Genomic DNA, 13,971 nt, shown 5'->3' on the forward strand with positions numbered 1-13,971 from the left:
CCACAGCTGATTTCCAAAATGGCCGCTGTTGATACACACGTGGGAAAACCGAACCAAAATACACAAGAACAAGAGCAAGACAAGGCTTTGTTGGGTACATTTTGGCGATTGGCAGACCCTAATGACAATGTTAGACTGCAAGGTGCTAGTGATCTTTTTGAAATTGTGATACGAAAACAAAAACAGCACAACAAGAGTGGTGCTTCGGTAAGTGTTATAATTGTGACATGGCTGTTGAATTCGTAAGGTTTAGTGACTTCATGAATTTGTGAAACATTATATAAATGTACATTATAAGTATATACAAACTGATAAGCCTTTTAAAAGTTATGAAAGCGCTGCACATGGAAAAGTAAAAAAAGCAGCACATGCACAAAAAATACCATTTAAAAATCACCTGTAAAAAAAGGCTGAATAAAAAAATACATACATGTCTGATCTATAAATAGGGGAATGTTGTGACTATGTGTGTGGGATAATCAAAGGCTCCGTCAGTTTCGATCCAAATGTCGCCAAATTCATACGGGAGATCGGGGAATATACGGGAACGTGTTTAAACTTTATTTGGTTGAAAACGGTCAAGAATTGGCTGCAAAAACATTGAAAATATGGGTAAAAACAGGGTTGTTATGAAAATCTTCTTCTTCTTCTTCCTATAAACGTGCATACCTCAAATTGAGTATTGTCGCACGGGCTTAACGATGCACAGTTTTTTTTTTTACCTATGCACGATCCTGGAACCTAGGATTGATTGCAGATATCAGAACCGGGGATGGTCCCCTTCTCTTTCGAATAGCTCCGACACTTAACTAGGCATGTTCATAAAATTTTTAAATTTAATAAATTCATCTAAAATTGCTTTCATTAAAAAGAGAATCATTTAACTTAAAAAATGAGGGGTCAATCATGTACATTATGTAGGCCTATAATTGGCAATGTTATGAGGAAAAGTATGCTCGCCTGAATGTCCCAAAATGGGCCAAATTGTGTGTCCCAGCATTATCAATGGCTTCCTATGTCATAACATGTGTGTATGTATTTTATGGCTAAATTTTTGAGCACGAAGGGCCATTTTACAAAACGTTCGCAAATGTTTCATGAAATGTGGCTTTCATTACTTGATAGTATCAAATATTATTCAAATGCAGATTTTCTAAAATTCATTGGAGTTTTGAGGGTCAAAATCCAAATTTTCTTCATTTTCCTATTGGATTACACAGTTAAGACAGGATCTTGGTGCACAAGTAAGCTTAATGAAGCCCGCCCTCACATGTTCAAAATGTGATCATGTCTAACTTAACGTGCACAGGGTTTGACTCTTCCTGTACACGGGACCAACGGCTTTACGTGACTTCCGAATCACGGACGAAGCACATACACTACCTATATCTGCACGTGATAAGCAATGTATGGGGGCGAGAAGAAATTCTTCAATTAAATTCTGAAATTAAATAACTGAACTGAATTGAAGGATTCCTGACCATATAGGAACTTTTTGGGAGGGAAGAGAATTGTCACCTAAGGCAAGCCCAAGGCTCGAACCCTCGTCGATCGTATCTCCCGGCCGGCAGCGCAACGCCTTAACCACTCGGCCATCTCGCCCTCTACAGTTGCCAGCCTACTTGTCACTGCAGCTGGTTGGCAGCGCGTCAGCGCCGCGTGCATAATGCGCACTACGCCAATGGCGCAGAGCCTCGCGACTTGCGAGCCAGAGACCAGTGGACATGATAATCCGGAAAGAAGGAAAAATAAAGGACAAAAAGATACATGGACGGGTCACAGGATTATGCGGGTGAACACGTCCGCAGACACGCTATGAGAGGACGTAATAAATACGGGAAAAAGACGTTTGTTGTATAAACAACATGAAGCGGTACTATAAAGAAAAATTTAATTAAAATAAGGACAAAAAAGGTACAAGTAATCCCGGGTTAAAGTAGTCATACATAGGCTGTATAAGGGTGTAGTTGCAAACAGCTTAGGGTACCAGCTTATTTGATGCAGCTTGTTGGTCTGAGTAATTTGACACCAATTTTATTGAAATCGGCCAAAAATTGAGACGGTGCCGGCCAAATAACGACACACAAAGGGGGGGCGGTTTGACCTCTATTTTCTAGTTTTAAGGGAATTTTATCACATTAAGGATTATGTAATGCATTTTTGGTATTTACTTACATAGTTTTAGGTCCAGGAAGGTCATTTATGCACTTTGTGTCAAATGAAACTTTTATGTGTCCTTAAAATTAACGGTTTGGGGCAAAATTAGGCTGTGAGGCGCTTTATCCTTTAGTGACCCCTTTCGCAGCCATTTTTTATTTTTAAGTTAATCATACTAGAGATAATCATTAATCATCCATATTCTGAAATTTTCAGTCATTTGTCACATTTGGTGTGACCGTGGCGCTAATTTTTAATACAGGGGTAACCTGCCCATAGCAATATACAGGGGTCAACGAACTTTGTATCACATGTAAGTCAATGGAAGCGTCTCTACACATTTTCAAATGGTTACCACGCACAAGTGAAATGAGGTTGAATGTTCAAATTTGGACAGATGCTGTTATTTATCAGTAACTTTGATTTGATAATAAAAAATTATAAAATTTCAGTAGGGGGGATACGTAACGGCTATTATGTTGAACAGCGCCCTCACATCCGAAATTAGCTCTTAAACTTGCATCAAAACATACGATTTGTGTAAAAATTGCATAAATATATCCAGGGACCCAAAATCATGTAAATAGTCATTAGAATCCAACAAACAGCAAAGAAAATGCCCATAATTGTCAAAATAGTGAAAAACAGGGGGGGTCCCAAGAAATCTCCCTTGTGCGTAGTTTTTTGGCCCGCACTGTCTCATTTTTCAACCGATTTTTTTTTTAAAGGTGTCAAAATGCTCAGAAGGATTAGCTGCTTCAATTCAGCTAGTACCTTAAGCTTTTTCCAACATCACCCCTTTTTTTGGGCTGTACAGCCTATCACTAGTTAAAGTAACTAAATGAAACAAAGAAGGAAAGAAACTAATCAGGAAATGTAAGGAAAAAAAGGAGCTAAAATATTGAGATCAGAATTAAATAAAAAACATGGAAACGGGAAATCACAAGCGGCAAATAAAAAACAGCTAAAAGGGAAATGTAAGAAAGAACAGATTTAGAAAATAATGGGAACAGGGTTTTAAATAAATAAATAACATGGAAACGGAAAATCACAAGCTAAGGAGAAGAAACTAAAAAAGAAAATGTAAGAAGAGACAGATTTATATTTAAATAAAATGTACCTTTCAATGATTCTACATTGTGTACGGTACCTGTTCAGAAAATCTTCCTGATAGTGAACGCTCCCATTTACTCATCTAGCGGGGACCCGTGCGAAGCGCGGGTATCCTGCTAGTAATAATGGGCATTTCGTGATCCACAGCCTCATCTAGACGTTCACTTTTCGTATCTCTTTCCTTGTTGGAAAGGTATAACGTTGACGAGATAGGAACAAGTACCGAACATCCGGGACCTACTCTGCCGTGTTTGGCTGAGTAACGGTACATGAACACGGGTCTTTTGTGCTTATAGGCTATGTAAATTAGTCATTGTGTAAAGCTGTGTTTATACCCATAGGTTACTCATCATCAGACTGAATCATTGTCGTTAACTGCACAAGTTATGTGTGCAATTCTAGTAGTGCTGTAATCGATAAGCTTTCTGGGTATCGATATGTCGGGAGGCAAACATCCGACATGTCGATACTATTATCGATACTCACGCAGTTTGAAACACGGATTTGAGTTTACCAATTTTATTATCAGTAAGTTCCAGAAACAAGTTAACAACAAGTGTATTGAAGCCTAACAGCTAAAACTACATGGATCATGCATCAAACAAACGAAAGTGGTATTGCAAATCCGCAATTTGAGATAATCTAAGCATGTGTGCCATGTCGTTTGTGTATCGATACTGACATTGAGTGTTTCGACATGTCGGAAGTCTATGTATTTTCCGACTATCGATACTTACGACAATCGATTACAGCACTAAATTCTAGAGAACGTTGACCGACAGAGGGTGTCAATATAGGCCTATGTGTCGCTTTTGAAAAACAGCGATTCATGCGCATGCTCAGCAGGCAAATCGACGGCGATTTAGTACACTGATCATGCGTATGCGATTCAGATTTCTGCAAAAGCGATTGAGTATAAATGCATCTTTAGAAATGACTGGCGATTGTGTGTTCTCAAGTGGGTTTTATCATGTTAATTAGTGACCTGACACACATTTGTTTTGGTTCAATCAAGCATTGATTTTTTGTACTGGATCGTTCAAGCATCTCCAACAAATTTGTCAATGTAAGTGCCTCTGGCCCTAGTGGAAGTAAAAACGGATACTATGGCCAGAGTTCTAGGGCTAGCCTCATCCCACCACTTTTCTCAAAAAAAATTGAGATTTTTATATCACTGGAAACCTCTGGCTACATGTTTATGTACAAAATATTTCTTGCAGATTAATTCGTTTAGCAAAGATATCGTAAAATTTGAATTTCGTTCTGGTGCACCAGAACGAAATTACAACGCATTGTCTATGGAGCAGTGTAAGACACCTAAGCATGCATAACTCGCAAACGCAAAATCGGAATCAACTGAAATTGTGGGAATAGGTTTTTTTCGTGGATATCTAATGAAAAATGACATAAATAGAGGATGCTAGGATCACGAAATACTCAGTTTAAGGGGGTACTACACCCCTGTGGTAAATTTGTGACTATTTTTGCATTTTTCTCAAAAAATAATAACACACTGGTATCAAAAGCTATGTATATTATTGGGGCAAGGAATCCAATTACTACACTGAAATTTCAGTGACTCAAGACAAGCGGGTTCAGTATATATGATAGGAAACGAGGTACATCCTAGCGGTACCTTATTTCTTGTCATAAATAACAAACCGCTTGACTTGGGTCCCTGAAATTCCAGTGTAGTAATTAGATTCCTTGCCCTATAATATATGGGCAATTCAAGCGTTCTATGGAATGATGCAAACTGCCTTTATGCGAATTTCTTTTTGATGCAGCAGCCAAATATGTATTAACAGCACAAGGTGAATAGCATAATGTTAAAGTATTTTTGGTTAGTGAATGATTAAGGTAGGAGAAACTTTTCCAAACCACCCTAATTTCCTAATTTGCATATGCAAAGTTAAGCGTTCTTGGAATGATGCACGGGACCAGTATTTTTTGCACTAAAACATTTTTGACAAACTCTGTGAGTTTAGTAATCTGAGATATTAAATTTGCCACTTAAGGGCGTACTACACCCATATATTGGTTTGATTGGTCTAAAAAATATTTTTTCATTTATAGCGAGGCGATATATGCACGGATCATGTGAAATAAAAAAAATTTAAAAAATAAATAAAAAGGTGTTTTTAAACCATTGTATAGTAAGTCATTTTAGCCCTATATATTTTTTGTTTACCGTATCCTGGTAACTCAGATGCGTGTTTCATAACAAACCATAATTTATTCTTTTCAACATGTTCAAGTAGGGTACATGAATAGAATACATTAAATCCTTTGTTATACTCTCTATAGAAAATCTAGTGGTGCTTGCAAAATATATAACACTGAATAAATTAAATAAACACTTACACAATAGATGCATAGTCATTAGTCAATTTGATATTGATGTTGTTATTGATGTGTTGTTAGGAGAAGAAAAGGCTATTAGGTCACCGTATGTCAGGTTATAAGTCAATTGGTTCAGGTCAAATTTAAGCATCAATTTTGAATACACATGTGAGAGTCTGTGATACAAAATGTATCATAATGAGGAATAATTTTGATATTCTGTCTTTAACTGGATATATATCGAGAAGTGCAAGGTGGATATACTAATATACCTTGGGATGTAAATGGTGAGTACAATTTAGAATGCCTAGTTGAGATGGATTTCACAAATAAATATAAAATAGTTACCAAAATCACAAAAGCTAAGCTTACGGAAAACTACCCAATATGGTGGTATAGGTGACAAGAAATACAATTTTTTCAACATTGCTGTAGTATGGTTGTGGTAACCTGTTACCTATGGCTTAATTAAGTTTCAGTGAAATAATGTCGCAAGTTAAAAATACAAAATATAGCTCAACATTGAAAATAGAAGCATTTTAACCAGTTCCTTTTTTGATAGTTGTGGAGCACCAAGTTCATGAAGTCATAAAAGAAATCAGGAACCACTTATTCCCATTTTACATATCAACTTTATTTCCCTAACGTGTTAGCAACACATATCCAAAATTTTAACGAAATCCGTTGATATTAAGCTTTCCAAAATGAAGTGAATTTAAATCATCAGTGATGTACCACCTTTTGGCTTCTACTTTTAAAAGCATGTAAGCTACGTTGATACCGATGCCACCAATAAAACGAGAAGATTTGCCCCTTCATTTTGCATACCACTTTGTCCAATTTTTTTTTGTAATTTCTTCACAAAATAAAAAAAAAAAAAAAAAAAATCAATGGGTGTAGTACCCCCTTAATCTAAAGCTTAGGATGTAAACTGACAATTGTCAGTATCGATTTAAAAAAAATTTGGGCATCGTCTCTTTATGCCAAATTTTCCGACACTAGGTCACGTTGCGGAATGATGCAAGGAGCGTTGCGGAATGATGCTGTGTGTAAAATCCCATAGAAAATGAAAAGCAGTCCATGTTTGAAAATAAAAATAAATAGATCAATAAATTTGAGTAAATTGTGTTTTATATACTTGGCTACTTATGTTAGCTGACAAATATCAATATTTATCCAAAAATATTTATCACCGATTTTTTTAAATCAGATAACTTGTGTTGCATGGTCACATTTTGAAACTCAAATTATGTCAACATTTTGCTAGTCTAAAATTCTTGGAAGTGAAATTTAGCACTGGGTGTTAGCCATAGGATGTAACATAACAACTATCACCATCTATCAAGAAATAATCATCACTGTTTTTATTTTATCGTAAATTTAAAGAAAAAAATCCTTGCAATCCATGAATCCTTATGGCGTTATGGAATGATGCAGGGGTTTTGTGGAGTTATGTCACTTACAATGGTTCAGGCAATGCTGAAACATCAATTACTGTAAAGATAATTCTGTGCAATGCATTTCAGAAAGTTCTAACCCAAAATTGTGAATATTTTTTTTCAAACGGGCACATTATGAATTATGCATCATTCCGCAACGTTGCGGAATGATGCAACTTTAATTGGTCGCTACCGCCGCAAATTAGTCTTTTTGAAAATTATTTTTGGGTCATTGGATAAGGATGAATAAATTTGCTTTGCATTCTAGTTTCAATGAAAATCAACCTTATTTTAAAATTGCAGTGGTAATAAATGATACTTTTGCGTTGCAGAATGATGCTTTTAATCGTAAAATTGGTACTCAAACAATGCTGACGAAGCTATACGTTATAAAATTTGAAAATTTCTGGTGTTTATATTTTGAGCTACTTATAAACTTTATATTCACATGCATAATTTGTTTCCAAAATTTTACAGTACAGAGCAGTTGCTGTGTTTTTAGTTTTGCTGCTTTTACCAGTCAAGAATATGCAAATTTATGCAAATTAGGATGTTTTTCTAACAATGGACACCATTTCCTCCTAAAAAGTATGTTTTCAGAAAATATAGCTTTTTAGCTACAATATGAGACCAAAATCACATACTTGACTTGATTTTTAAATTTTGACAATTTGGGCGAGGTTGCTTGGAATTTACCATATATAACTTTTGTTAGCACTGTGTTATTAGTTTTTGAGAAAAATGCAAAAATAGACACAAATTTATCGAGGGGTGTAGTACCCCCTTAATATAACAGTGATAACATGAAATTGAATGTACCGTATTCATTCCAATAAGCGCCCAGGGCGCTTAACAAAGTCATTTTGGGTGGGCGCTTATTTTTTACATTGTTTTTAGTCATCAATCACCGTCTGAAAGTATTTAGTTTAGTGCGCAGTTTAGTATGCAGTTAGTGCGCCCTCACAAAGTGTGTCTATATAATTATTATATTGACAATGTTTTTGAGGGCGCACTATAACTATAAGTAAAGATAGCCGATGCCGGAACATACGATTTTGAGTTAGAAAATCCTCAAACTTGGCCTTTTAAAGGCATTTGCAGGTGGTTTTAATATCTATACATCTGCCCACTATGAAATAGCTTCATAATTTAATTTTGGTGCACATTTCGGATACTTTTGATGCATGTAAATTCACTCGACAGGTAAGCTTACTGGAGGTATTTTGACAACATTGGATGGGCGGTTAATAATTTCATATTGTGTTTGTTGCAAAGTCGCTGGGTGGGCGCTTATTGGGGCATGGGCGGTTATTGGATCGAATACGGTAATCAATGATAGAATAGATCACTTCTCCTTCTTCCTTATAAGTGCCTCCCTCATATGTATGAGTATTACCGCACTGCGTACAGACTAGACAAGCTGTACTTATTTTTTTACTCTGGAACCTAGAGTCAGCGGTGTAAGTCTTCCGGAAATTCCCGGAATTCCGGAAATGTGGCCAAAATAAAAAAAAATTCCTGAAATGTAAAAATAAAAAATTAGATGATGATAATTCGTCATAAAAAGAGCAAAAAAAATAAGAATTTTGAGGGGGTGATACCCTGCAGCCTATTCCCCGGACAAGCCCCGTGCACTTCCGGAAATTTGGCGAGGTGCTCGCCTTTGCCCGCCCTTTGGCTCGCATGTTTTTCAGGGAGTGGATCGTTACCTCGCTTACACCTCTGTAGAGTAGATGAGTGTCAGTGTATTTTTTAAGTACAGTCAACAGTACCAGGATGATCCCTGCTCTTTTCGAATAGCCTGTGATGTTCTTTAAGGGGGTACTACACCCCTGCCCAATTCTAGAATTTAGACCCCCTAAAAAGGGTAGAAATCCCACAAATCGCCCATTTTGTAACAATCTCAGAACTAAAAGCCACTTTCAACAAGCCGCTTCTGAAAAACATGGATGACTAGGTGTTGCTAAATAGTATTTTTGTGGTTTAGATCAAAAAATAAATTTAACAAAAAGGACTGGATGTCTTGGGATACTTAAATTCTTGAGTTTGGACCCCCTAAAATAGGCCTAAATCCCACAAATCACCCATTTTATACAATCTCGGAACTAAAACCCACTTTCAATAAGCCGCTGCTCAAAAACATGGATGACTGGGTGTTGCCAAATAGCAATTTTGTTGGTTTATATACATGTAGATCAAATAAATGTAACAAAAAGGATTGGATGTCTTGGGATACTTAAATTCTGAGTTTGGACCACCCTAAAATAGGCCTAAATCCAAAAAACGGCCATTTTGTGGAATTTACGCCTATTTAGGCCCATTTTAGGGGTCCAAACTCAGAATTTAAGTATCCCAAGACATAAAATCTGTTTTGTTGTATTTATTTGATCTATGTAAACCACAAAAATGCTATTTAGCAATACTTTGTCATCCATGTTTTTCAGAAGTAGCATAATGAAAGTGGGTTTTAGTTCAGAGTTTGTATCAAGTGGATGATTTGTGGGATTTAGGCTCATTTTAGGGGGTCCAAACTCAGAATTTAAGTATCCCAATACATCCCATCCTATACATGTATGTTATATTTATATGATCTATATAAAACCATAATATGCCATTTAGCAATACTTATTATTCATACTTGTTTTTACATACATGTACATGGTGGCTGAGAGGAAAAGACATATTGTTACGAGTTCATGATAATTGGGCCATTTTGGGGCGCGCGCAGGAATTTGAGCCTAATTCAGGGAGGTCAATCTAAAAATGTAAGTACCCCCATGCATCCAATCCTTTTAACACTATTTAAATGATCAACATACAACACAAAAATGCTACTTAGCAACACCTAGTCACCCTTTATTGTCACTAGTTGTTCAAATTGAATGGCTTTATGTTCCGAGCCATGATAAAATGGTATAATTTCCGGTCTCTAAGCCCATTTTGAGTGTGCGATTTCATATCTAATGATGCAAGACCCTAGAAAAGTTTTTGATTCCTTAATAATATTGAGTCCCATAATAAAAGAATATCTTGTTTTAAAAAATCTACCACCTATCCCACATTGCATTTTCACCCCTTGAAAATGGTTCATTTTTGGTCAAAAATGGGCTGGAGCGATATTGGGGGCCCCTGTCCGACTATTGGGGTCACAAAAAAGTTTCAAATGTGCCTTAATCTTGCCATGGGCAACTAAAGAATGCAACTACATCAAATATACACTAATAGTGGTCTTTATTTAATCCCCCTGGGTCTCTAAAAATGACATGTCAAACTTTGAGACTTTTCAGGGGGCCAAGTTTGGCCCCCCGTAAAATATAAACAAAAGCAATGACAGAGCCCGTTGTTTTTTGTTCATCATGTGTATCAGCAGTTTTACCAATTCACCAAAAAAGAAGGTCATAGGCTGTAGATGTAAGCAGATATCATATAGCACATTCAAAGTGCCTTTGCATTTTCTTTAACATAGAAAAGCCCCATTTTTGGCCTTGACGGACGATCTTTGACGAGCCAAAAGTAGAAAACACAAGTGAATTAGAATTTTTCCTTTCGGACTTATCTTAGTTAACCTTGAATGCACCTTTATTTCAAATTTGAGCAAAATCTAAGAGGTATGGTGCCAAAATTATTGAACTGGGCTGGAATGATTTAACCACTTGCCTTGAGTTGCTGAATTTTCAGTGCAGTAGTTGTTGTCTTTGCCCCTACAATATGTACATATCTTACCTGTCACCAATGCGCTATAATTTTTGAGAAAAATGCAAAAATAGTACCCCCTTAACGTGTACACTACATTAAGGGGGTACTACACCCCTGGCCAATTTTGTGCCTATTTTTGCATTTTTCTCAAAAATTATAGCGCATTCAGACATGCCAACTAATACGGTTTCACCGTATTTTGTCTGATAAAACGTGATAAATACGGTAGTACGGTCACCCCCAAAAAAATACGGTATTCCAGAATTTTGACCAAAATAATAAAATGTTGTGTCTTAAAAAGATAAACAGCTGCAAGATTAGACTACCGACTGAATTACTGGTATCATTTGACCACTTTCTTGGTCTGTTAAAGTGGTTGCCTACATCGTTTTTCTCTCGACTTTCGGTGATGCATGCACATTAAAAAATCATTATTTAATAGGCCTACAAGATGCTTTCCGAAATAATTTTCTTCCGACTTGCAGATTTTTTTTTGCACATTAATGTTTTTTATTAACCACCTAATGCTATGTCTTCTGAAGGTATTTAGTTAACTATTTAGCTCTATTGGTGCAAAAGAATAAGCATAAAAGAAGGTTTCCGACCTCCTTTTACATCCGACTTTCGCACCATGCATGGACATTAAAGAAATATTTAATAGGCCTACAAGATGCTTTCCAAAATAATTTTCTTCTGACTTGCAGATTTTTCATGCACATTAATATTTTTTATTAACCACCTAATGCTATGTCTTCTGAAGGTATTTAGTTAACTATTTAGCTCTCTTGGTGCAAAAGAATAAACCTACAAGAAGGTTTCGGACCTCCTTTTACTTCCGACTTTCGCACCATGCATGGACATTAAAGAAATATGTATAGGCCTACAAGATGCTTTCCCACTTTGTTTATTCAGATTCAGATGATGATGATCATGATTTTCTGAACTTGAAATCGTTTTAACAAAGCATGCTTCTAACAACATTAGAAGTAACAAAACCCAATTTGTTTGGTCTACATACTTTATCCAATTTTGTGAGGTCAAAGGTCACATACAAGGTCAAAGGTCGACTGAGGTCACCAAATCTTTTAAAAATTAATTTTCAACTGTGCATCATATATCCGGATCAGTTTGATCAGTTATGTAATTAAGGAAATATGACGACTTTAAGATGGCCGCTTTCCATGTAAAGTATAGCAAAGTAGCACTTTCAATGAGTGATAACTCGTAAAGGAAGCATCTTTCTGTATTGATTTATTACTTTGATGGAATGGTTCTTTGGTATTGCCAAATTTGATTGCAAATTTGTAAAGTGGGCCCCTGGACCCGGGCGTTAGGTGCTCAGTCGCAAGTGCTCCCTCTCAATTGTGTGTTCTACTTTTGGAGTTTCTGGGGTTGGCAGGTATGCAAAAGGTACATATTTAAAAAATACGGTTTTAGGGTGCAAAATACGGATTTTTGTTCTTCTGAGTACGGAAATCTGGATTTCAAAGTTGGCATGTCTGCGCATTGGTGACAAGTAAGATATGTATTATAGGGGCAAGGTCTACAACTATTGCACTGGAAATTTTATTTCAGCACAGACAACAGTTGTGGAGTTACAGTCAAAAATGAGGGAAAACCAATATTTGATCAATAAATCAATGACTACTTGCCTTGAGTTGCTGAATTTTCAGTGCAGTAGTTGTAGTCTTTGCCCCTATAATATACATATCTTACCTGTCACCAATGCGCTATAATTTTTGAGAAAAATGCAAAAATATGCACAAAATTGGCCAGGGGTGTAGTACTGTGAGAAAATATGCATGTACACGGGACCGACCAAAGAGCTTTCAATAGAAATAGAGTCGCAATAGATTATATAATGCTTTGTTCCTTTGATGCCGATTAGAAGTTGCGACAGGCTTTTCATAAAAGTGGTACCATTGTTTCGAACAAAAGGGTTCCGCCATTAAATTGGTCACTGATCCGGCATCATATTAACGCTCTACACAACAGGCGAGTATCAATAAGTGACCACAAGGAGGAACTTTTTTTTTTTTTTAAATGGTGAAAAACTGGTGGTCCGCTTTTGCATGACAACTTGGATTGGAAAAAAGGAGGTGGTCTGTTTTATTTTGTTTTTCTGGTAGGTTACATGTATAGCTTAAAGGATATTGCTCGGACAACATCATATCATTGGCAAGCTATATGAGGACAATGAAAATGACTCTTTTTTTTGAGAAAATAAGACGTTTAAAATTGATAATATTCCGCAAAAACCAACTTAAGGTTACGGAGGGTGAAAATTCCACTCAACTTGTCTTTTGTTTTTTAATTTTTATTTATGAAGTATATGTATATATTAAACATCTCAGAGATGTAGATTGAAAAAATTGTATCAACAAAGTATTTTTTAAATTATTTTTGTGTATCAATATTTGCTCTAGATATCCCACAGCACTAATTCTTTTTTAAAGACAGTTCTTGTTTTAAGGGGACACTACACTAAATCCTTCCGCATTTGGTGTAACTCATGGAAGAAAGAGAAGGTGTGAGGGGCTATCATTTTCTTTGGAAGTGGGAATCCCAAATATACATGGGGGGGCCCGTGGGTTAGATTTTAAAAGGTATGCCAACATTTCCTGTCACCCTCCCCTGGCCCTGCTCTCGGCCAGCCTAACTTTGCCAATGTGGACACTTTAAATGGCCTAGATATTATGATGCAGATTTGAATGTTTCTGTAGTGTTTCCTAAGCCTTATAAAGATGCACTGTAAATGTTTGCCAAAACCTGCTCCCCCCCCCATTCTACCCTCCCCAGGACTCATAATTATTATGCACCTAGTTACTTTATTGTATTTTCACATATATTTCAATGGGACATTTATTTAGTGATGTGCCCCTTATAGTGATTATTATTCCAGTGCATGAACTGGCAACCCTATCATTTTCATTTGATTGCTAAAATCACTGAAGCATATGCACAGTGGAGCATGAGTATTCAACCAGCACTATACTAGACAAAATCAATAAAATAAGTACTATCACCTTGGCCCTGGCAACACTAACTAGCATTGTAAACAAGTTAGCACATGGTTTGAACATGATAATAGATAGTGTGGAAGTTTTGGCAGAAATTTGTCAATTTCTGCAAGTTTTGTGAAAATCAATTGATACTTCCCATGCAGTAAGGATTATCAGTAGTAATACAGGAGCACTGCACCTGGAATATTATGGGATTGTGA

At 36.4% G+C, this 13,971-nt stretch overlaps 1 protein-coding gene across 2 annotated transcripts in view; it reads left to right on the plus strand.

The window, feature by feature from the left end:
* Positions 1–2: 2 nt before the first annotated feature.
* The window catches only part of LOC140168539 (myb-binding protein 1A-like protein), a 60,282-nt gene continuing 46,313 nt past the window's right edge, over positions 3–13,971 (plus strand). For both annotated transcript variants that reach the window (XM_072191941.1, XM_072191942.1), the window contains exon 1: positions 3–207. In XM_072191941.1, coding sequence (XP_072048042.1) covers positions 19–207 — 189 coding nt within the window. In that variant the 5' untranslated portion in view covers positions 3–18. The remainder of the gene's footprint in view (positions 208–13,971) is intronic.

This window comes from Amphiura filiformis, chromosome 13 (assembly GCF_039555335.1).
Source record: "Amphiura filiformis chromosome 13, Afil_fr2py, whole genome shotgun sequence".
Classification (NCBI taxonomy): Eukaryota; Metazoa; Echinodermata; class Ophiuroidea; order Amphilepidida; family Amphiuridae; genus Amphiura; species Amphiura filiformis.